At 49.0% G+C, this 22,470-nt stretch overlaps 7 protein-coding genes across 7 annotated transcripts; 3 read left to right on the forward strand and 4 right to left on the reverse strand.

The window, feature by feature from the left end:
• Nucleotides 1-1,485: 1,485 nt before the first annotated feature.
• Nucleotides 1,486-2,721, forward strand: M436DRAFT_68375 (uncharacterized protein; the record flags this gene model as incomplete). Its single annotated transcript, XM_013566899.1, has 2 exons — nucleotides 1,486-2,247; nucleotides 2,383-2,721. The coding sequence occupies 2 exons, from the start codon at nucleotides 1,486-1,488 to the stop codon at nucleotides 2,719-2,721; spliced, it is 1,101 nt and encodes a 366-aa protein (XP_013422353.1).
• A 757-nt stretch (nucleotides 2,722-3,478) lies between these two features.
• M436DRAFT_68376 (uncharacterized protein) lies at nucleotides 3,479-4,520 on the reverse strand (the record flags this gene model as incomplete). Its single annotated transcript, XM_013566900.1, has 3 exons — nucleotides 3,479-3,868; nucleotides 4,024-4,232; nucleotides 4,355-4,520. The coding sequence occupies 3 exons, from the start codon at nucleotides 4,518-4,520 to the stop codon at nucleotides 3,479-3,481; spliced, it is 765 nt and encodes a 254-aa protein (XP_013422354.1).
• Nucleotides 4,521-6,931: 2,411 nt separating this feature from the next.
• Nucleotides 6,932-7,383, forward strand: M436DRAFT_86620 (uncharacterized protein; the record flags this gene model as incomplete). The annotated part of the gene is made up of 2 exons (XM_013566901.1): nucleotides 6,932-7,007; nucleotides 7,043-7,383. 2 exons carry the CDS (start codon nucleotides 6,932-6,934, stop codon nucleotides 7,381-7,383), a joined length of 417 nt encoding a protein of 138 aa, XP_013422355.1.
• A 1,595-nt stretch (nucleotides 7,384-8,978) lies between these two features.
• On the reverse strand, nucleotides 8,979-10,143 carry M436DRAFT_68378 (uncharacterized protein; the record flags this gene model as incomplete). Its single annotated transcript, XM_013566902.1, has 4 exons — nucleotides 8,979-9,218; nucleotides 9,618-9,761; nucleotides 9,813-9,917; nucleotides 9,967-10,143. The coding sequence occupies 4 exons, from the start codon at nucleotides 10,141-10,143 to the stop codon at nucleotides 8,979-8,981; spliced, it is 666 nt and encodes a 221-aa protein (XP_013422356.1).
• A 1,445-nt stretch (nucleotides 10,144-11,588) lies between these two features.
• Nucleotides 11,589-12,883, reverse strand: M436DRAFT_68379 (monooxygenase; the record flags this gene model as incomplete). The annotated part of the gene is made up of 4 exons (XM_013566903.1): nucleotides 11,589-11,833; nucleotides 11,889-11,931; nucleotides 11,970-12,755; nucleotides 12,818-12,883. 4 exons carry the CDS (start codon nucleotides 12,881-12,883, stop codon nucleotides 11,589-11,591), a joined length of 1,140 nt encoding a protein of 379 aa, XP_013422357.1.
• A 635-nt stretch (nucleotides 12,884-13,518) lies between these two features.
• Nucleotides 13,519-14,583, reverse strand: M436DRAFT_77088 (MFS general substrate transporter; the record flags this gene model as incomplete). Its single annotated transcript, XM_013566904.1, has 4 exons — nucleotides 13,519-13,784; nucleotides 13,835-14,209; nucleotides 14,262-14,310; nucleotides 14,428-14,583. The coding sequence occupies 4 exons, from the start codon at nucleotides 14,581-14,583 to the stop codon at nucleotides 13,519-13,521; spliced, it is 846 nt and encodes a 281-aa protein (XP_013422358.1).
• A 4,140-nt stretch (nucleotides 14,584-18,723) lies between these two features.
• Nucleotides 18,724-22,344, forward strand: M436DRAFT_68381 (uncharacterized protein; the record flags this gene model as incomplete). The annotated part of the gene is made up of 11 exons (XM_013566905.1): nucleotides 18,724-18,842; nucleotides 18,898-20,099; nucleotides 20,153-20,418; nucleotides 20,470-20,660; nucleotides 20,717-20,836; nucleotides 20,915-21,036; nucleotides 21,094-21,816; nucleotides 21,848-21,903; nucleotides 22,068-22,088; nucleotides 22,274-22,300; nucleotides 22,339-22,344. 11 exons carry the CDS (start codon nucleotides 18,724-18,726, stop codon nucleotides 22,342-22,344), a joined length of 2,853 nt encoding a protein of 950 aa, XP_013422359.1.
• Between the last annotated feature and the right edge of the window lie 126 nt (nucleotides 22,345-22,470).

The following is a 22,470-nucleotide window of genomic DNA, read 5'->3' on the forward strand; positions in this document are numbered from 1 at the left end:
GTCATCTGGGCGCATATCATGGAGATCACTTAGACTCGAGCGGGGATGCGCTTTTTTCTGTGCTAAATCTCAGCAGTGCTGGTGAGACGATCGGTCGGATCATCCGAAGACTTGTCCCATTGTTGATACGGCAATACTTATCAGAACTAGGGAAAGATTGTCAGGGGACACTGCAAGGAGAGGCCTAAACTGAGCCGCATGGGGCTTAGCCGTGATGATCTTTCATACTCATTGGGAAGGATCTCGAGCTCTTTTTCGGGGAACAGTATTGATGAGGTACATTCTGCAGTAGCTCAGCTAGTCAGTGATGGTGTTCCAAACCATCACTCATCTATAATCAGCGCATTCTCTGCTGCATGCAGATACGCGGAGCAAAATATATCCGCCGAAGGCTCATCCTTGTCTGCACTTGTTCATGGCTCACGATGAAGATTCGAGTGGAAGGCTGCTTGGCAGATCTTCTGTCCGGGACAACAGTTTTTTAAAACTTCTTTTTGCAGTTACTACCAGGTGAAACACAGGCAATACTCACCAGCCAGCCAGGAGTGAATCGCCACGCAAGGGCGCGGTAGCCAAGTTTCATGCACTTACGAGGCGCTCTCTTAGGAAGTGCATGGGGTCGAATTCGCTTGGGGATCAGACGGAAGGAACTACCCTCGGAGGACGAGCTTGCATGGAATCGCTTGGGGAGATAGTTAGTGCGCAGGCTGAGTCGCTTGCACAGCTAAGCACTGATTTACAAGTCATTTGAGTTGCATACAACTTGAGTAAGTCCTCAGGCTGAACCTAAGTAAAAGCACCGACAGAGGAAGTTTATAAGTTGCCCCTTTGATTTCCATGATCTTGTGTCCTCAACTGTCATTCATAATGACATTCTCGGATGCTGACCCGAACCATATACAACAACCTGAATCGTTTTCCACTCTCAACACAGGAACCTTACGTGGTCTCACTCAAACACCCGAGATGCATCGTCCGTGAGCTAGAAGGGTCTGCGAGTTCGGCCGATTCGTGCTAGGCGCCAACCTGCTAATATGTCCTGAACCGGCGTCGATCGATACCGGTTTCAGGTCTCACGCGCCCGGGTATCTTAATTATCTGCTATGCCTCATATATTGTCCAGGGGTACATTCGATGTGAACTGACCGTAATTATAGCTACATCTTGCAAACAACGACATCCTCGGTTCAAGGTCGACAACCTGAGGGCTGACCGCATATCGAATTGAACTCTACATCCACTGTCCGTAATAGGTAAGACATCATGTAAGGCTCACATCACCCATATGTCCCTTCTATCTGTCATGGCGTTCAGGAAAGTCGTCACCGAAGGGTTCTTATATCCGGTCTTACGCCTCTATTGAATGGTCTCAGGTCGTGGTCACAGATCTTTCGTTCGCTTCCATATCTCGAGGTAAACACGTTCGAAACCCTGCTCCAACTCAGAACTCTGCTTCGAGGCCTATACTGATAGCGGAATCATAACATGACAAAATCTCCATCCGGGGCCCAAACAAGCTCGAAACCTGGTTCTGGTAACCTGAAGACACTTGGCAAGGCGTTACCACCCAAGCGCATCACTAGATCATCCGTATCACCCTCTTCTGTCATTATCAAGACAAACGGAAGCAGCTCCCACGCAGCGAAGACACTTAGGGTGGGCATCGAAGCCGAAGATGATTCTGACAATATTACGATCAACAAAATCACGATCAACGAGATCAAAGAAGAGCACAGACAGAGAGAAGTTCCTGTTCCTAACAGGAAGAATAAACCGTTTCTTCTTGGGCTTCTAGTAGAAACAAGACGGAAACAAAGTGGAATTAGGGACGAAGAAGGGAAGTTGGCTGAGCTAAAGATGCTGCTTGTTAAGCACGGGAATCCCTTGGGACCTGAGCTCATCAAAGCCATCGAAAAAGCCTACATAGTACCTAAGGCAAGTACGGACCAAATAAATTCGCCTGCTGAGCTTGGCGAAGCTTCGCGGCAAGATCGAGTCCGCTGTAGCCGCACCAAACAGCTGAAAGCGAGCAAAGCGTTCTCTGAGCATATGACGTCAGCTAAATTAGGATCTAGCATCACTCGGCAAGCTTCTGTGCAGATGGCGCACCAGATTGCTGATGATGGAGATAGTGCTTCTTCCGCCACGCATAAGATTCTGGTTGATCCGAATAACAACATCCCGTACGATGCTATGCTATATTGCAAAGAACCACACGATAATGTTGACAAATTCTTTCATCTCGAAGTAAGCAACCACACAATTGTCTTCTTCCACTTCACTTGGTTGCACTTTTATTGTTGCATGTACACGTGGTCTCATCATGGCCATTCAGTCAAAGTCCGTGGAGTTGAGTACAATTTCGAAGCACAAGAGCGATAGCTAATCCCATGGGTCACCCAGATCCTTGCGCACGACAATCCCAAATCATATTCGCTTGTAACCAAATCGGGGCGCAGTGGGACAGATGGTCAACAACGATCTTATGCTTATGGAGATCTCGAGGGATCTGTGACTCGATTCGAGAAGATTTTCAGAGAAAAGACCGGCCTCGAATGGAAAACCAGGGACAAGAAGATCAAAGGGAAAGGATACAGCTGTTCTAACCCTTGCGGACAGGTCAAGAACGAAACCATCAGTGAGACTCAAGATCAAACTTACAGAGACGATGGAACTAGTAAGATCCGCTTTAGTAGCCCATCCAAGTCAAAGGGTGATTAATCCAACGACAAAATCCCATCCCACAACGGAATACCTTCTCAGTAATCGGGACCACAGCTAGAAAGATCCTATGGTGATCACCTTGACACCTCTCGCCTTAGCCCCCGATCGTGGTCAGAATACTGATTCCATCCCCAACTTTGAAGTAATAGAGCTGCTTGTAGTTTGACATTTTTTGTGGACCTCGTTGACTGCATGGTTGTTCGTGTTGTACACCACAAGCTTATTTCTTTGGATGTGCTTTTTTTTGGATCAAGTCGTGATCTTTTGGCTTGTTTTGAGGCTCCTAAAACTCACATAGAATGCTATCATGAGTATATGGATAGCTCAGTAGAGTCACGAATGCTTGAGCCAGAGCTCTAGATACGAAACCCGCATTGTACAAGGTACGAAATCGATTAGCTGCACGCCTGTAAATCTCACAAGTGAATGACATCTAGCTCTTATTCTTCACGTCCTGTCAGACGGATCAGATCATCGGCATGTGAGACGAGTTTTGCGGAACATGCCTTCATATTTGCTGTAATGACATCACAAAGATGCGCTATGAAGGTGTAGGACAAGTACAACGAAAGTGCTACAGAAGTGCTACAGAAGTGCTACAGAAGTGCTACAGAAGTGCTACAGAAGTGCTACAGAAGTGCTACAAAAGTGCTACAAGAGTGCTACAAAAGTGCTACAATAGTGCAACGATATCTGAGAATCATCGGATAGACAATACCGACTACTCCTTTAAGGCAGCTTCAGCTCGAAGATTTTAAGGCAGCTTCAGCTCGACAGATCTAGGATTTCGCACTTCTTCCAGCTCGGCGGCGGCGCAGGGGTGCTGGCTTGTGTGAATGTCGAGACGAGACCCAGACAAAGTGTAAAATCTGTGCAAGAACACACTTGCGAGATGAAGATCTGGATCTCTCGGAGAAGACCGAGGACAAATGTCGCAAATGCAGTCGGCGCCGCCGAGATGAAACTGAGTGCATAGAGAGCGTGCGTCGCGAACATACGCCGAGTCATTGAGCTGCTCGACAGCTAGGGCTGAGGGAGAATCGTCGTACGAAAGAGTCCGGTAGGTGAGCGCGCGGATATTCAGGCTAGAGGATACGAGGAGAACAACAAAGTATAAGGGGCAGCTGTGGCGCGACGAGAGACGCTACTTCGTTGTAGCGAGCGCAACGCCCGACCTGTCAACACCAGTCCGCGCAAGCAGCGTGTATGTATCGGGGTCGAACGTTTGCCCAAGCATCGCTGTTCCTTACTACTGCTCGTCTGGAAGAGCAATGTTGAGGAGCCCCCTGAGCGACATACGCTGTAGCTGCTTGCTGAGATGTTGGATCTCTGCGCAAGTGGCCATGCTAACTTGTCACGCTTGTGACTCTCCAACTTGTCATCTTGCATTCCATCACGCTCATGCAGCCAAAGCACTTCACGCAGGTCTACCCGAACCGTGGAACGCTCGATTGTGTGACTGTATGATGCTTCGGACGATACAGAAGAAGACAGCAATCGCGCGAAACCTAGATCGTTGAAACGCAAACGCGATCATGTGTCACCTCCACCTTACACTATCTGCTCCCATCATAGAACTTGGTCCCAAGGATCCGATGACCGGAAATTGTCGTAGGCAGAAAAAGCCTACGTTTCCTCCAGCAAGAGTCGCCGATGAGATCACACACGTGACCGACATCACTTTCGAGTACGCCGACACTTCCGAATTCGAAAATCGCCTGTTGGGCTACGTGATACGATCGTCCTCGTCGGAAGCACATGCTGTAGCTGCCAAGGTCGAGCCTTGTTCCGTACATGCTCCAGCCACATTGGCCGCGCCCTCTATTTTCTCGAATACGTGCCTACCTGCTAGTGCATACATTCCGGGCACGCCTGACGCCCATGGACTGTTGTTAACTCGTCTGCACAACGTGAATTTATCAACCATTTGCGTTCCTGAGACTCCTGTCAGCGTGGCTACTTCTCACCTCTTATCAGCCAGAGCTACAGATAGCATAAGGTGCATTCCTGCACCACAAGTTCCCCATATCTTGTGCTCGCAGAACGTTGTAACTTGGCTCGTAGTGCTGTGGGAACGCTGGCCATGTGCTCACTGCACATGTATCACTTAGCTTCTCCCAATCAGCGGTGCTATAGACAACATGAACGTAGACTCGTATCACGTTGCGCGTGCCCACACATTGGCTACTCTGCTCGAGAGTCAGACAACAGTTCAGTCTGCACAGCTGGTTGCGAAATTTGATGTACCTATTAAGAGTGAAGGCTTCGTTGAAGATGAATTTTTCGAACTTATATCATGGTTGACGATACTAGATTCTGATGGTGACACAATATCTTGTGGCCAACGAGACGATCTGGCAGCAATCAAGAGAATGATGCAAAGTGCAGCCGGTTTCGAGTCCGGGGGCACTAAGAGCTACCACAATACGTCGAGTTGATTTACACGTTTAAAGGCTCAGATTGTGCTCGACGCTTGTAAAAGGTTTGGAGGCACAGTACTGGATCAGGACAAGCTTGTTGCATTTAGGATACTATCGGAAAGAGATCGTATCAGACATTGAGCCGAGACCTCTAACGAGCGATCGAGCTATGAATCCAGTTGTTATACGCTGCTGACTACTACATGACACTCCGAAGGAGCGGTTGGAACCCCTGCTATTTCATTCCCATCCGATGTCGATAAAGTATGTACTCATTATGAGGATCGTCATCCCCTCTTTCTAGTTCCTGTTAGAAGCGGATGAGTTCATCTCTCAGGTCCAATCTCTTCTGGCTCAAGAATTTAGACAACCTCGATTATCTGGATCGGCAGACTGCCTATGCAAATGATCAGATTGAGGATCGTATGATCAGAGATTGGAGGAGTGGTAGGGTCTCTCTTCCGGATAGCCAATTCGAACTCCAGATGTACTACGGGCATGCCAGCACAAACAGAACTAGGAACGTTTGATGGACCGTGACTCGTACCGACACCTTCAATTTCACTACAGGAGGTTGTGCAGGCGTAGGTGTTGCTCAGACATCCTCTAGAGTAGGGACTGTGTGCATCGAGACCACTGAAGGTTTCTAGTATGTAGCAGGTTCTGCGCCAAATAAAGTGCAGCAAATTCGAACGTCCAAAACATGACCCATCTGATCAAGTCGAGTGAGAGGATATCTTTAGCAAGAGTCTCTTGTGCTGAGACATCAGACTGGAGTGCTCAGTCATGTGGAAAGTTTCAGTAAAGGGCCCGGTGTGAGTTTTCTCTTCTGACATGCATGCGATAATATTCGACCTTCCAAGTGTTGAAAACTCTACACCTTCTACGACATCAACAGTCTAGCTGAGTAAGGGTCTACAAGTTGGTAGGTATGAGTTGCAAAATGCTTATATGTGTTGAGATGACTTTTTTTCGTATTTGTGGTTGAATGCTCATCAGGCTCAACCTTTACGAGGTCAGATTTTGTGGCGATATTGCGACCATCTAAACACATTGAGATACTTCGGTTGCATTTGAAGTAATCTAAACCGAAATCAGAGCATGTAAAAGCCAATACATGAGAGGGTTGATGTCTTATCACTCGGAAAATGCTACTCAAATATGCGCCAGGGTCATCGGCGCAGCGAGCCAGGCTGGGGTAAATTTTGAAAATAGATTCAGACTTGCAGAAATCCTCTCTCGTTGCGCTTGCAGTCGCCCCGGACCGAGCCAGAGTGGGCCGTGCGTGAGCTCGTCTGAGTCGACACCCCCTAATCTCAGACCATTCAGAGTACATACTACATAAGAGGTGCAACTATGCTTTCATCATGGTTGAAGCATGGTTGGAGCATTCCTTTCGGTCGGTAATAAGCGATTTCAGATCTGGTTTCATGGTCTTTAGACTACCAACTGGGTGTTCCTAGCGTTCATTGCGCCATTGCTCCTCGAGCGTATTGGCCTCGCCGAGGCTCATGATATCGTCCATTATAGTTGACTTGGAGTGTAGGAAGTCCTTTGCGTTGTGTGCATTGAAGGACAGTGTATGTAGCGTAGGGAAGGATTAATGATACAGTAGTCGCATTGTGTGAAGTGATGGCGGTTACTTCTACGTGGTGGAGAGCATTATTGAATGGTGGTGGAGCTAATTACGAGGAGCTACTTTGGGGTTGTGGCCATGTGCCAAGCAAGTCAGCCCACCAACACCAGGATTCACTCAGTCATCTTGGCGACCTGATCAACGAGCCAACATGCTACGGACAAGCAGCGAAGAAGCAACGGCCTACTCGACCGCAAAGGCTGTCGACGCAAACGCACAGCATCGCTGTACCTACAGGATCGGTGCTGCTCCGTCAACCTAGCGACGTATTCCCACCGCCGCTTCCGCACGAATGCCTTCCTAGTTCGCAGACCACTCCCTGATCACACCCTGCACGTCCGTCACCCTCGCACCCTCGAAGTCCTCATCAGTCTGTCTGCCTGGAATCACGAAGATGGAGCTCTACACTTTGGCCTGGTCCACAACGCTTGCGCCATCATCGCCGGCAACCGACATGACGGCTATCTATCTCAATCGACAAATGTCTCAGCTCCGCGCGTTACCATGAAACACGCCGAGTTGCTTCCTGCACAGCCCGAGGCCTACTTCTACCATGTTCCAGGAGAGTCTGACTACTCCATCGTCCAGACCTTCGACCTCTAGCACGATCCGCTCTCGCTGCCGTTTGCCTGGGTTTGGCTAGAGCAGGATGCTGTATCATCTTGTGTTGCACTAGTAGAACATCCTCCTAGCGTATCGTCTTGCAGCAAGACACGTCGGCTTAGCAATCACAGCACTGCCGTGATGCCCTGCCCTCTATTGCCTGCGGAAAGCAATCCGGTCTATCTTAGCAACGACACGCACGGATACAATTAGAGTATCGACCCGGCCGTGGATTTCTCAGGTCCTAGTGCTATTGAGTACGTTTACCTCGACGCCAACCTCCGTTACACTTTCACGAACGGAGACTGGACTTTCTTTCCTAAGTACCCTGGCACTTTCGTCGCTCATTTCCTCAAGCCGGTAGCTGATTAGGCTGCGCTAGACCACAACGCCACCACCCGTCCCTTGGGATGTGAGCTGCGCGCTCTTTACCAGAGTTTTGCTAGAGCCGTCTTGGCTCTACGCCATGGTCATTAGTCCCGACCTGCTCTGAGAAATGGCAAAATGAGCGAAACAGCCTGGGTCGACTATGATGTGGAGCTTGAACGTAGGGTCGACAGCGTAGTTTTACGGCAAGAAGGCTGCTATATCACATACCAAGGAGCAACGACAAAGAGGCAAAGAACTCTGTCTTTTGCCACCGACTCATCGCTTGAATCAACGGTTCCCAACGTCAGCCTTGACAACAGTGCCGAGTATGATAGTGATTTGGCTCATCATAGCGCGCCGACCGGTCTCTCGCCACAGGACGGTGAATCTCTCGTCGAGCTGCGAATGAAATCGTTCGCTACGGATCGCGCACGCAACATCATCCACGCGTGACGCGGCTGGAGAGGCTGGTACGTATCCTCAGGCTCCATAGTGTCACGAGGTATAGTATCTCATGACAACGGTGATCTTCACAAGATCGTCAGTCATGGATGGTTGTATGACGTGACTGTTCCATATCATCCGCAGTGAACGCTACAGTAAGTTATGTCTGTCGAGGGCGTCGAGCAATTCGCTTCATGTCCAACAAACCAAGATTTGTCTGTCAAGTGCTCATGGCCACAACATATGTTGACGATTGACGATAGCTGGGTCCAGACCGTCATTGCTGGCGGCCATATGCGTCGGAAAGGACACTGCTGTCGAGAGAGTACTGCTGTCGAAGATGAGTACTGCTTTCAAGAATGAGTATATTTGTCAAGGTCCCATGCGCTCTCTTACGTGCCATCATCGTCTGCCACAGGAGATTCCGTTACCTTCTCGGCTAGTACCCGGCATGTACACGTCACTAAGCACTGATGCCTTCGCGACACGAGGTATCGTCACCAATTTTGATAGGTATATGGTCGAATCTACGTGGGGTACACAGGATTATGGGAAGGAGAAGTGCGGAACGCTTGATTGACACGATCTCCCGAAGACTAGAAGCAATCATGATCGAGCGATCAGTCTCTGCCATCTCAACGGACGAAACCTAAGAGGACGTGGGTTTGTGATGGCTGGTTGACCACTTGTCTCACCTGCTGGCATACTTGCGAACTGACTAGATGGTTTGCATTTCTCGGAGCCTTCCCATCGTGACCCTAAGACTCGAGATATCCCACTGATTACCATGATGTAGGTGCCGTTGGAGTATTCTCAGGGTCACCCTGCTTCTTCGACTTTTCGATCACGTATTCCCTCGTACGCATGATCCGACTGAGCTTGCTTAATTCATCAAGCTCAATGCCAGCGTTTGGAAGCTCGCGATATGAATCCGTACCGTAGTCCGTATTAGAAGGAGTGATGTCCGTCTTCCCTAGGGCCGAATTCATCCCATTCAATGTTGGTATGGACGACATTATGACCTGTGAGGTTGTGTTAGCGGTATAATCTCGGGCTCAGAAGGATGGGTTGCGGTACCCCCACGCAGGCCTCGATCACTCCCCACAGTATCAAGTTGGTAGAGTCTCCGTTCACCACAACCGTGCGGACCTCGGTCATGCGTATGATAGAGCAGATGGTTGTAAGAAACCCGAAGAATAGAAAAACAACCAGGCGTGCTTTGTCGCGATTTACGCTTTGCAAAGGGTAAAGCACAGTCAATGGCAGAGAGAATGCAATCAAGTCGCAGAGGATTGTTACGGCCGCGGTTCATAGAAGAGCGGACCGGGAGACAGACATTTCCCTTGGACGTGAGGGCTCCAGGCTTTTCTCACAGGTCGACAGTACAACATCAAGGCCAGGACGATCGCCACATGACTTACGACGATGAAATCTCTAAACCGTTTGATCACAATCCGTAAGGCCCTCCTGTTTGTGCCCTTGATCACTCTCAGAGCTCCATAGCAGGCGGCAACCTTAAAGGCCGCTAAGGCCGCGATGTATATAGGCCGACCTGCGTAGTTAAGCTAGTGGACCCAGGTCAGCAGACTTCCCAAGAGAAAGATAGGAACAACTACCAGTGTGAAAACATGAAGATCATCGGGAGGGCGCAGCGCAAGTGGTAATCCCAGCCCAAGACGCGTCTGATATAGAGCATCCGCTGTGTAGACAACAGTAAGACCCTATACGTGTCAGTACATGGTAGAAAGTATCCAGAATCGTCAGACGGACAGCTGCCACGAAAGTGAACCAATCATCCCATCCGATACGGCCAGATCTTATTCGAATGTAAGCTCTGAGAGATACGGCAGCAATCATCGTGGAATTCATGATAACGCAGACGCAAATGAACATCGGATACTTGCTATCCCGGTCGACTTGCGCGGAGGCGTTGTGAACCCACCGCATGTTGGGAGTTCTCGGGACTGAAAAAGAATGTAATTGGGGCGATAGAAGTTGCAAAGGACAGGTACATGCCCGGTCTTTATGCGAGGGCTGAATACAGGCTCGTGCATGGAGAACACTGTTTCTAGACTTTATTCTCGTGTTGTCATTGTCTCCAAACAGCATTTCGCTCCTAGTGAAATGTGGCGCTCTGCAGTATGGCCGGCCATGTACATCCGACGGCGCCTACGATCTTTACAAGCAGGATCTTCATCAGTGGCCTGCATATATGAATATGTATACAAGCTTACCGAGCACACGGGAATAGGCAAGCTGATAGCTGCATTCTATAGCGCGATCAGGAGGTTATTGAGAACACTGCTAAAGTGGCTTGCAACCGAGCCGTGATGCTCGCGCATAGCCTGTGCGGCTCAACTCGCATCACGCCAAAACCTAGCTGAGTCGACTGTCCAGATGGTCAGCGATCTCTTTCTTACAGCCTATCATGGTTGTGGCCTGTTCCTCGAAGCAGATGATATGATTTCGAAACAGAAACCATTTGGATTGACGAGATTGAAAAGAGTGATGAGAACACGACTTCTCTTTGCCTGTGAATCTACGGTTCTCTGGTCGGAACCGTCTCGCCGGTAGTTTGGCCGCAACGGGGCGAAGGGTCAATGCGGTAAATTATGATTTGTATGAAGCCAGAATCCGGACGAAGGGGCGAAGGAAGAGTACCATGATTGGACTGCATCACATGTCAAGAATTCCCATCCGGGGTTTCTCGTGTGCTGTCTTGTGGTTCACGTGGAAATCTTTTCTCGAGCGCCCGAAACGATTACCAACGTGCTCTGTTAGATGATGATGAATGATGCGTATTTAAGTGGCTGCGGGTTGGCAATTTACGTATGATTACGATATCCTCCACTTTATGTTCTGTGGTATGATATACCTCGAACAAGCTTAGCGTCAAGTGCTCAACGGTTTCCAGCCAGGTGTGGTTCTGGATGAATCAACGACCTCACGTGCACACGTAGCGCTCCACTCAAAGAATATTGCTGGTGCAAATCGAGTCCATCGGTTCTGTACGTGGTCAACCTAGAGAGCTCGTTACAACGCCTGACGTGGAGAACATCGTGAACAGATGTTTTAAATTCTCCAGCGTAGACTGCCTCAAAGGAACAACTGGTGGTAAGAGCGTCGCTCACCGTGCGTAGCGTCCCTCAAGCTGCAGAGTGCCTACAACATCTATGGGGTGCAGAACGTCATATATCAGGAGAATCCAGCAGCTGTCATCAGCAGCAAGAGAAACCGAAGCAGATGGTTATGTATTGACAATTAGCAGGTCAAGTTCCAACATATATGATTCGAGTTGATCCTGTGAAGAGATTCGGGCATGGCTTATGTAACAATCACTACTTATATGACAACGGTCCCAGTCTACCTGCGCCCCTTACGAAAGAGCACGATCATAAGTATTGCTGTGGCATCTTTCTCTCTGTCACCAGCGGGCTGCTTCGGTCCACTGGCCAGTTGTGAGCGTCTTCACATGCTCGCCTGCTGTCTAGAATCGTGACCGCGGCTCGTTCCATCATCTCCTCCTCAAATTTCTGTATGGCGTTTGGAATTTCGTCCTTGCCTCCATTCACACGCTTGAGTTTTTCCGAAAGCTTGTACACGTCCCACATCCCAAAGTTTCCAGCTTCACCCCGGTCTAAATGTTGTTAGTCTCCTGATAACTTGATTCAAAAGTGCTTCTTACACATAACCATCGGATGAGCGGCGTCTCCAATCAGGGTCACACGTCCGGACCTGTTCCAATGGGGAGTTTTTCAGTCTGCCAAGACTACCTCCGAGACTGGCGTTTCCTCAGGGATGCCCTCAATGGCGTTTCTCAGGCAAGGGGCGAATCCTTGAGCGCGGGCTTTCAAGGCTAGCAATCTTGAAGCATTGTCAGAGAACACTTCCTCTTGTTTTGGAGACTTTGGCCAGCTTATGTTGAATTGAACAGTGCAGGAAGAAGTCTCTCTCGTGGGCGGCTCAAGGAGCGAGCAGTATAGAAAGTTGCCTGTACCTGGTTCGCACCCTTGAAAAAGAAGTTGGTCGATGGAACGAAGGGGGGCGACCTGTTCCTTGGTGAGTTTGGTTCCGACCCCAAGCATCCGGTATGGTAATGGAGTTACTGCATGCTTCTCAGGGCACAAAAATTTTCTGATGGCAGACCCGCTACCATCAGCGCCGATAGCAAAATCGGCGATATGGACTCCTCCGTCTGAGCAGTGGACTTTGACAAGATCTCCGTGGTACTCAATGTTCACAACATGCTGATCCCACTGGATATTATCATCCACGCCCTCTGGAAGCGCCAGGCGTAATTTGCCTCGATTTACGCGCCATCTTTCCTCTACGGGAGTATTTTGGATCTCGCTGCAATCTTTCAGGTTGATCAGCTTGAAACTCTCAGCATCATCTCCTGCAGCTTGTGAGCTGACCCGGCATCTCTTGATCCGGTCCATCAGTTCCTGAGGCAGCATCTTCCTAAGAAGCGGCAAAGCCCAGTGCAGCGTAATTGCCCATCCTTGTCCACGATCATCTGCGGAAGCGTCTCGTTCCAGAATGATGAAGGGAATGTTTTGCTGTCAAGCGGTCAACGGTCGTTTCGCGATTAAGACTGCGGAGGGTGACACATCAGACGTACCGATTCCAGCGCCTGTCCCAGGGTCAATCCGACAATCCCCGCACCGACTATAACGACTTGAACCATTGTAGAGAACTGATTTCCGAAGGTCTACAGTCTACTGATGGACAGTTGACTGTTGCTTGTAGTGGTCCACGGAATGCTAATGGCAGACGAACAGTCGACCCATTATACAAACTGCTCTTGGCTAGGGCTCAACAGCATGCGCATGCGCATGCGCCTCCATCAAGCCGTCATCGTCACATCAAGATCAGGTCGCCGATACAGGGTCTTATGGTGGTAGAGCCACTCAACGCAACGCGGTCTGGACATGGCTGCTCTTACAGCGGGCTTGGGATTTTAGGACGCTCGCTAGTCGAGCGGCCGGGCCGGACCACTGGTTCTCGCTCGGCTCACCGACCCTGATCTAGGGTGAGATCGTCGGAGGTATAGACTGTCATAGCGCTGACTTCGAGCCTTGAATACATCAAGATGTCTGTATGAAAAGCTGTGCCGTGCTTTCTGTGATAAAAAAAAACTAGTCTTTTACGGCACAGCAAGTGGCTCAAGTAAAAGCTGGTGAAATGACTCGTTGCGGACCAGCGCGACCATCTCGCTCCAATTTCCAATGCTGACACATCTCATAAACGACTCTGCTGCTTACGACAACCTGATACTGCTTTATTGGATTGGATGGCGAACCAGAAATCGTCAGTACGCTCTCACTTCACGTTCAGAAGCGCGCTTTGCTTCGAGTTATACCCAAAGCTGTGGATCAAAGTAGCGGAGAAGGTGGTAATCACTCCGCTCGGAATCGTTATGCAAAGAGTCAGCAAAACCAAAAGCCATGTTTGTGGATCCAGAAGCAACTCTCTGAGTAAATGCAGACCGAGCTCTTCCGGCTTGGGTCTTGACTCGTCCCAACCCAGTCGTTCCTCAAGCAGTTCTTTCTCGTTTTGACCCAAGAACTGCGCTTCTCCCGGATTATCTAGGCTCGTAAGAAATATGATCGTCATTCAGTGGCAGATAGTGACTCACCAGGCAGAGTGAAAAGAATCAGTAACGCTACCAGAATGTTAAATACTCCTATGCAGATGAACATCACTCGCCAGCCTGTAAATACAGACGAACTATGCTGCGCACCGAAGCTGATGAGACCACCAACGATCTGACCAGCTCCCAAGCCACAATACCAGATGCCATATCGGAGCGGGGCTTCTGTCTTGGTGTACCATCGTGAGGTGAAAACAATCAAAGCTGGTGCGATGACTGCTTCGCACACACCTAACAGGGTACGGACGGCTATGATTGAAGGCGTGTCATGGCATGCAGCCGAGCAGCATAGGGTTATGCCCCAAGCAAAGATATTGCATCCAAGAACCTTTGATATAGGGAAATGCCGGAGAAGTACTCCTGTATAGGTGTCATCAGCCCCTGACGGTGCACAGGGGAGCGACGTTCTTACCTTGCGGCCATTCAGCAACGACGTAGCCGATGAAGAATGCTGTTGCCGTCTACGAGAAGGCTTGACCCTGCATATGGAGGTCTTTCTGCAGACCCATGACATTTGCGTACTATGTCGAGTAGTGATCAGCTCGGTCTTGTAACATTGCAGATTCAGTATATCCCACGTTGATAGCCACTTTGTCCAGAAATTGAAGAAAATATGCAAGGAAAAGGGTAGGAACGATTCGCCAGTCGATCTTTCGAACCAGAGCTGCTTCAGTGATAGGAAATGATTCGGATGCTGCTGGGTCATCGACCTTTGTTTCTCCACAACCAGACATCGGAATGTCGGTAATCGTCCCACTCGCACCCATGGTAAGATGAAGTCACTGGTGAGTGCAAGGAAAGCTGTGAGAAGGAATCTAGAATACTTGTGAAGGTCGTTCGACTTTGTAGCAAACGAGATGTTTGACAGGCGATAGGACAGCCTTCACTATCGGATAATTGAAATTTAGCGTGTGCGTGGAATCGCGGATCTGGGCTCAAAAAAGACCTTCGTCTCTTTCTTAGATGATGATCTTAATCAAGATGTACAGCTAACGATAGGTGTAACCAATCGGTGGTGCCGTTTGTAGCGTATGGGACGCACCTGGAAACAAGTCATAAAACAATCTAGGGAGCGACGCTAGTAGAGTGGCACGGATGCGGTTGACATGCAGCAGAAATCAAATATACATGTTGACTTGCAGCGCGAGTGGCGGGAATACACAGCATACACTTCGACATTCTCAAGTCCATGCACGACCCACTCTCGGTAGATGACTCTGGTCTGAGGTGTGGCAGTCAAGAATCTGAATTGCTGGAAACTGTTCATTTGTAGCATCAGTTGATCTGCTCCCCAGCTCGTCCGCGTCTCATTGTGCTTCGTCGATGTACGATACTCTGCTTTTGATGATTTCTGAGCAGAACTCGGACCTCTCCAAGCTCCTTTTAAGCTGTGAAAACTATAGCCTCAAGGAACTTTAGATCTTTGTCTGTACAAAGCGTGGTGTCAACTCTTGTAATAGCCTGGAAGGATAAAGCCAGAAGATACTGGTTTTGATGATTTAGCGTGACTTTCCGAAGTGCGAGATATGAGATACATGGTATCTGGATTGAAGGGAGATAGAGCGACGCGGCTCTAGCGAGGCAGCATACTATACGGGGAAAACCATCCGGGGCTTCAACTGGTGATCGTGGCACACAGAAGCCATCGTTTGGGATTCACGTTTCCGTACCCCACCACGGTGATCGGGGCACCCTTTCGCTGCTCCGCAACATGGAAAAGGTGCAGCGCATTGGAGCCCAGGCGATAATACTCTCCTTTAGGGCTACCGCCCTCACGGTAGCCCAAGCCGAGGCGGGTATCGAGAGCACAGCCGCCCGGCTGCAGAGGAAGGTAGCAAACCACCTAGTCAGGAGTCTCACGGTCCCGAACACGAACCCTCTGTTCGGATGTATGACAAGACTACACACCCAAGGAAAGAGCTTTCCTTCCCCACTAGCCGTCACGGCGAAGAAATTCGGCCCATCCATAGGCTTTACAGCCGACAGCCTCATGGAAACAGTGGAGCCTGTCCTTCAGGAACCGTGGACGGAGGGCATCCTAGGGTGCTCGACGGAGGGCTTAGACGACGAAGAAGAAGTAGTCCTCCGGCGATTACGGTCTAGAGGACCATGGGAGGAGGAGTGTACCTTATATACGGATGCAGCCTGTAAGAACGGAAAGGCCGGCATCGCTGTAGTTCAAGGAGAGAGTTGGAAGACCATTACCCAAAGAAAACTACCCGGATGGTCAGTAGGCGACTCGACGGTCGCAGAACTCATCGCCATCGAAGCGGCCTTATCATACCAAGCCGAGAGGAGGCCACTCCCAAGGACGACAATCATAGCAACTGATAGCGAGCGAGCCATACGCTACATCGTAGAAGGAACAAACCCACATGGACAGTATGTGATCCGATACATTCGCAAGCACATTACGGCTCTTCAGGACCAGGGGGCAAAGGGGGCCATCGAGAAGGAGTCTCTCCACAACCTGCCTAACCTAGCTAGTCGGCCCAGTCCCCTTGACTGCCTTAACCCACCTAACTACGACATCTCGAAGACGCAGAGATATCATCAACGCTTTGCGGTACCTACAAACAAAATGGTCTTAAGGGTGACTAAGTAAACATTTCAATTACAACTCGACAAGATCTGGAAGGAAGGCAGGACGTCGAGACCACTAGGCACACAACACATAGGAGTATACATATAGCAGCTAGATAGGGCCCTTCTAGGCCCATACATAACGGCCGTGTATAACGCACTAACAGCCGCAGAAGCTTCGATACTATCCTAATGCCGAATAGGACACTCCCGGTTGCGGAGTAACCTATACCGGATGAAAATGTCCGACATAGCGGGATGTGGACAGCGTGGCTAATGATTGATAAATGATTATCATTTAGATCTTGGTATGCGGGGATTAACTATTATAGGCAATGTTCTAACTATAAGCGGGGTTGATTGGAACCACGGGTAACTACCACGGAGGATTGTACCGTGTCAACATATTTCAACTAAGTCCATCGTTGATCTTTAAGACTCTATAACATAGGCCTATAACTTAAGATCGCGAAGGGTACAGAATTCGTGAAGGGGGAAAGCGGACCTTCCAGCGGTAAAGGCGGTTCTTCGCTTCCTTTGTAAGACGGGCAGGTTTACGTGGCAGACAAAAGAAGCTGAGTAAGGGGAAGCTAGAATCGAACAAGGACAGAAAGGGACATAGAAGGTAGAACCAGTAGGAGACGGCTGATAGGTTTGCCGTAGAACCAAGTAGCCTGATCAAATGAATCAGTCAATCAATCAATCATGGAGGTGAGGGTACTATATCGCCGACAGGAGACGAGGGATCGTTCTTCCCAGACCGAGCATTGGCGTGATCAAGATATGGAGGCATTGGAAGGATGGGAGTATTAGTGATTGATCTCGAAGCAGAACCAACCTCAACATATTCCAGTCAGGTCGTCGTTTCGTAGAGTGTGTAGCTTTGCAAAAGATGAATTTTCGAGGTCAATCAGGCGGCAGGTCAAACGGATCAGAGCTTTCAGCGCGATTTGGCATGTGACCATGTCAGTACCGAGATGCATACCACGCAAGCCACGTTCTGTTAGTATCTAGCGATGTTCGGCGGTTCCGTAGTGTGTCGAGGTGGCTGTCAAGTTGTATGCAAGCTACAAGCCCCATGCATTGTCTTGCGACGGGTGACAAATTTGCAAGTCTGACGAATTTTGAGAATACCGGGTAGACATCGTAGCGTCGAGAGAGCTGCTGTTTCCTCACGCTGGCGACGAGCAGACGAGGGCAGGCAGTACGTGAAGCACCAGAATAAGCTGAGAGAGAAGAATGCCCATTGTTGACACGCGGGTTGACATCCCCGCGACGAACGGGCGGGCGAAGGAGGGAGCTATGATGACTAAGCATATCTACTCAATTTCATTGGCTGTGTTCACGACTCCAGCGCCACGTCAGCCGGGTTCCATAGCGCTAGCCAATCTTACAGAGCTAGTTGACTCAAAGACCGTCAGCCTCACCTTGCATTCAAACAACACAGAAAGCAAAAGGCTTCGATCTCATGCCGCTCGAGACGTCTGAGCTGTTGCGCCCACTTCACTCCGCGGACCGCGAGACGTGGCTTATGCACAGTAAATCGTGCTAGCACGAGGAGTCGTGAGCGAACCCCTCAGTATTGAGGCTAGCGTTAGCCGTGTACTGGTACAGAGATCCACATGATATCGTACCCGCAATTCCAGCTGAGCGCGCGCCACCATCATTCAGCGTTCGGTAGAAATATCAACGTGTATGCATCGTCCTATCAGAGTTTGTGGTATGCATGTAGGTCTATGGGATCATATCCTGGTAGCGAGCTGTAAAAGCAGAGTGCTTCGAGTCAGAAGCCGCTTCAGACCCATACCCCATACTCAAGTTTGGGGCGTGATAAGCAGGCACACAGCTTTGGAGCAAGCTCCGCGAGACGGCCAAAATAGGACAGGTGAGGTCGTGTTCAGCAGTTAAGCTTTAGTACGGTGAACTTCGAATACTGACTGTCCTGGCTCGGCATTCAGGTCACATCTGTAATTTAGCCGCTCGAAACTTGAAAGCCACATCCGGGGGACTAGCTAAGCCCAATGCCGCTAGCCAAATGCCCTGAAACCTGATATTATCGTTTGCATGCAGCTCGCTGCTTGATCCTCAGACGGACAAGACTATCGCGGGATAGTTATACCTTTCACCAAAAGTGCTGTGTGAGCAACCTTGTGACGGTTGTGTGCACTTGTACCTCAGCTTGGTCCTGGTACTTCTTATATAAGGACTCAGATCTATGTTGATTGTGGCCATGCACCTACCAGAACATCTCACATCTGAATTCATTCACTTGATAATTCACTTGAGTCAATATGCCCATGGAAATCGAAACCCTCGCTTCGTTGCCGGTACGAGGCTATAAGCCAGAGATAGCAAAGCCAACAACCAGCACGAACACCGTATTCCCAGGAACTCAGGCAGAAACTGAAAGGTAAGCAGTCTTGCTCCATGCGGAATTCGACCTTCAATGACATGTACATTTTCAGCTTTGAACGTCCTCCACCGCCGTACGATCAACCATGTGCTGCCGGAGAGACACTCCAACTAGGAGAGCAGTCTGGAAAAAAGCGAAAGACTCGACTGATCATTTGTATCGATGGGACATATTGTGATCCTGATGGTACTGATACTGGCTACGAAGGCAACAGTACCAATGTCTTTCGAGTCTCCACAATCGTTCGCGAAGGCATTCTCGACGACGGGGAATGGACACAAAAAGTTGTATATCGGCCCGGGCTAAACAACTCATGGTGGCTCCATAAGAAGCTAAGCGGTGCGTTCGGACATGGTCTCGAAGCTCAGATCAAAGATACTTACCAGCTCATCTGTGAGCACAATCTCGAAAGGCATGACGAGTTGTTCCTTTTTGGTTTCAGTCGTGGAGCCTACACCGTGCGGGCTGTTGCAGGTCTGCTCCATTGGATGAAGATACCGAAAATGTCACTTAGCTCCGCGGAGTTCGAGCGTCATTTCTCTCAATGCCTTGCTCTGTATCAAGACAAGAAATGTGGAAGCCAACAAAGGCAGAACTCGATCTTCAATCTGACAAAAAATTGTCGCGAGCCACCGATCATCAAGTTTGTAGGTGTCTTCGACACTGTCAAGGCATTTGACGATCATGACCTCTATGACATCAAGCTCAATAGTTCTATCATTCACGCTCGACAGGCTCTGGCCTTGAATGAACGTCGAACTGCCTTCAGCCCAGATGTTTGGACTGTTGGGCCGAAAGAAGCTACGGATTTTCAAGAAGGCACTCGTACCATGTTGCAAGCATGGTTTCTAGGAAGGCACTCCGAGATAGGCGGTTCTAACAAGGAAGATGGTCTATCGCTGTACCCACTACAGTGGATGTTATCACAAGCTCACGACTGTGGCTTAATACTTGGTGGATATATCCCGGCCCCTTATCATGATCAGGACGGGAACGAACGCTGCTTTGAGGACACGAAGGAGCTCGTGTTTCCAACTTACTCGGGCCAGAGCTTAACTTCCACCAATACAGGTCCTTTCTTCATGACACATTCCAACGGCATCGTCACCAAGTTATGGGACATGCGAAGGGTGCATGCTTCGAATGCAGGTTATCGTATCAAGCTCCCAAGTGGATTGGGCAATCGACTCCTCTACACTATGAAGGACCGTGTCATTTTTGAATACGGGGAGCTTATCGGCTATCACGAAGATGGTATTTCTGCATTGCTGAAGGGTTTCCGCTCTCTTGACTAACGCCTTCTACAGAACCGTTTGGAACCTTTGTACATCCCTCGGTATACATGATTTTCGAGCTTGAAGTCCCAATCAGTGTAAACTCAGAGGGCTGGAACTTTAAACGCCACCTTCTTTCCCACAAAGACAAGATTCGGTGGACAGAGGGAGAAATGTTCTGGACACTCCCGAGTGAAGATATCGATGGCAGATTGAAAGCGGTTCGGATCTTGATCTGTGGCGAAGCCGGAATAGGAAAGTCGACACTGATAAACAAAGTCTTTGGTGCCGAGGATTTGGTAAGCAAGATCCAATCTACACTTGACGGCAGCTTTGTTGACAAATTACAGACCCCGACGAGTAAAACTGAGCACGGCGTACACGACGTCAATGTAGGACTGACTGCAGAGGGCGCACACTACATCATACACGACTCCTGTGGATTCCAATCGGGAAATGAAAAAGACATTGATGATCTCATAGAATTCATTAAGGGCCGTACCACGGTCTCAGACATATCTCAACGCCTTCATGCTATATGGTTTGTGCTCGTATCAATATTGCTCAACTACTTCGTTTTTCACTGACGTTGAAAAGGTATTGCATCGACAGCTTGAGGAACAGAACCCTCCAGGATGCAGATAAGAAGTTGTTTGCCTTACTTGAAACACACGACAGCAATGTTCCGGTAGTGCTGGTCTCTACACGCCTTGACAGGTATGAGACTCAAATAGAAGCCGAATGCAAAAGGGCATACATAAAAAAGCATGGCACCAAAGAACGTGCCCTCAAAAGCTCAGATTGGGACAGAATTCGAGAGCTAAAAGACGATGCAGTCGAGCAATTCAAGGAGGAGACTCGCACGAATTTCCAACAGACCTATCCAAGGCTTTCCGGGCTCGTGTTCACCGACGCAGGTACGACATATCCAAGTCCGCTGCTATCAATTCCAACGTACTAACATCTACATGCAGACGATGAAACAAGTATCAGTGCTTTGATGGAACGAACCCTAGGCAGTATAGACAACGAGTGCGTACGATCACACTTGATCAAGGCACAGATCTGCTCGATCGATCCCAAGATCGATGATGCCATCAAAAAAAGCTTAGAACTATACAAGCATGCGGTGAGGACTGCCGCTGCTCCCATACCGGTGATAGGCACTGTAGGTGGGCTCGTGAGTACAGCTACCGTTGGAGGCCTCATAGGCAAGGAGATTGTTGGTACTTTCGGTTTCTCCGGAACGAGTCTTGATCTTGGATGGGAGACGTTGACAACCTGCCTGACGAACAAAAGAGCTCTTCTAGGTGGCATGATAGGTGGAGAGTTGTTGACCAACGGTGTGGTTCTCGGAGCATTATCCTTTACGTTGCCATGGGCGATTCCGATCGTGTGGGGTACCCGAGCAGCTGTCAATGTATTGACAGCTCCACAATGGGGCAGGATGCTCTTAAGAACCATTGCTGACCTTATACTCATCATGGAACGTGCGCATTGGTATTCCGATGAAGGAAAGATCGATCAGGACGATATCCGCAGCGCTTGCAACTATTACCAAGAAGGAGACCGACAAGCAAAGGTACATGTAGATGTCGACGGTTTACTGGGAACCTTCAGCATAAACGACACTTTCAACACCACTAAGCTTGCAGCCGGGTTAAGGATCATTGTGCAGAAGCACCGTTTCCAGCAGGGTAAGTTCCGCCATATAATCTTGTTGTAAAGGTAGCAGGACGCTGACCATAGATACAAATAGCAAAAGAGTGATGTGGCCATGTTATGTAAGTATGCTACCAAGACAATGTGGTCATACCTTGGCTCCTTTGTACCGCGTGGGTTCCTCTTTGGTGTTAGTAGGGATTGAATTGGTATGATTTTCTAGTTGTAACTTAATAAGAGATGGTTTGCTCTGCTCTACGTAGACTATATAAGTATATTTTGTTAGCTAGCTGTCTTATGTACCATCGTATGTTAACGGGGTGCTTTAGCCGATGTGTTCCGAAGGTATGTAAATTGTCGCTATTTAGTAGGATACTAATTATATTAGTCTATTCTCTATCTATTCTATATTTCAACAAAAGATCCCTAGTATAGTAGAACTAATCTAGAGTAATTAACTTGAACCCTAAGGATCTTACTTACTTCTTCTAGGTCTTTAATCTTATAGATCTCTCTAAAGTATTTTTTGAACTAGTTAATATTATTTATCTATTTAGCTCTAATCAGGGTATTGTTAACTTAGGCTGATGTCAGGGAGCGCAGTCGGGAATAACAATCAATACGTGGATACAGGTTTAAGCTATACGACGAGACGTAGACAAGGAAATAAAGAGGTATGTCAGGGAGCG

Source organism: Aureobasidium namibiae (genome assembly GCF_000721765.1).
Source record: "Aureobasidium namibiae CBS 147.97 unplaced genomic scaffold scaffold_35, whole genome shotgun sequence".
Classification (NCBI taxonomy): domain Eukaryota; kingdom Fungi; phylum Ascomycota; class Dothideomycetes; order Dothideales; family Saccotheciaceae; genus Aureobasidium; species Aureobasidium namibiae.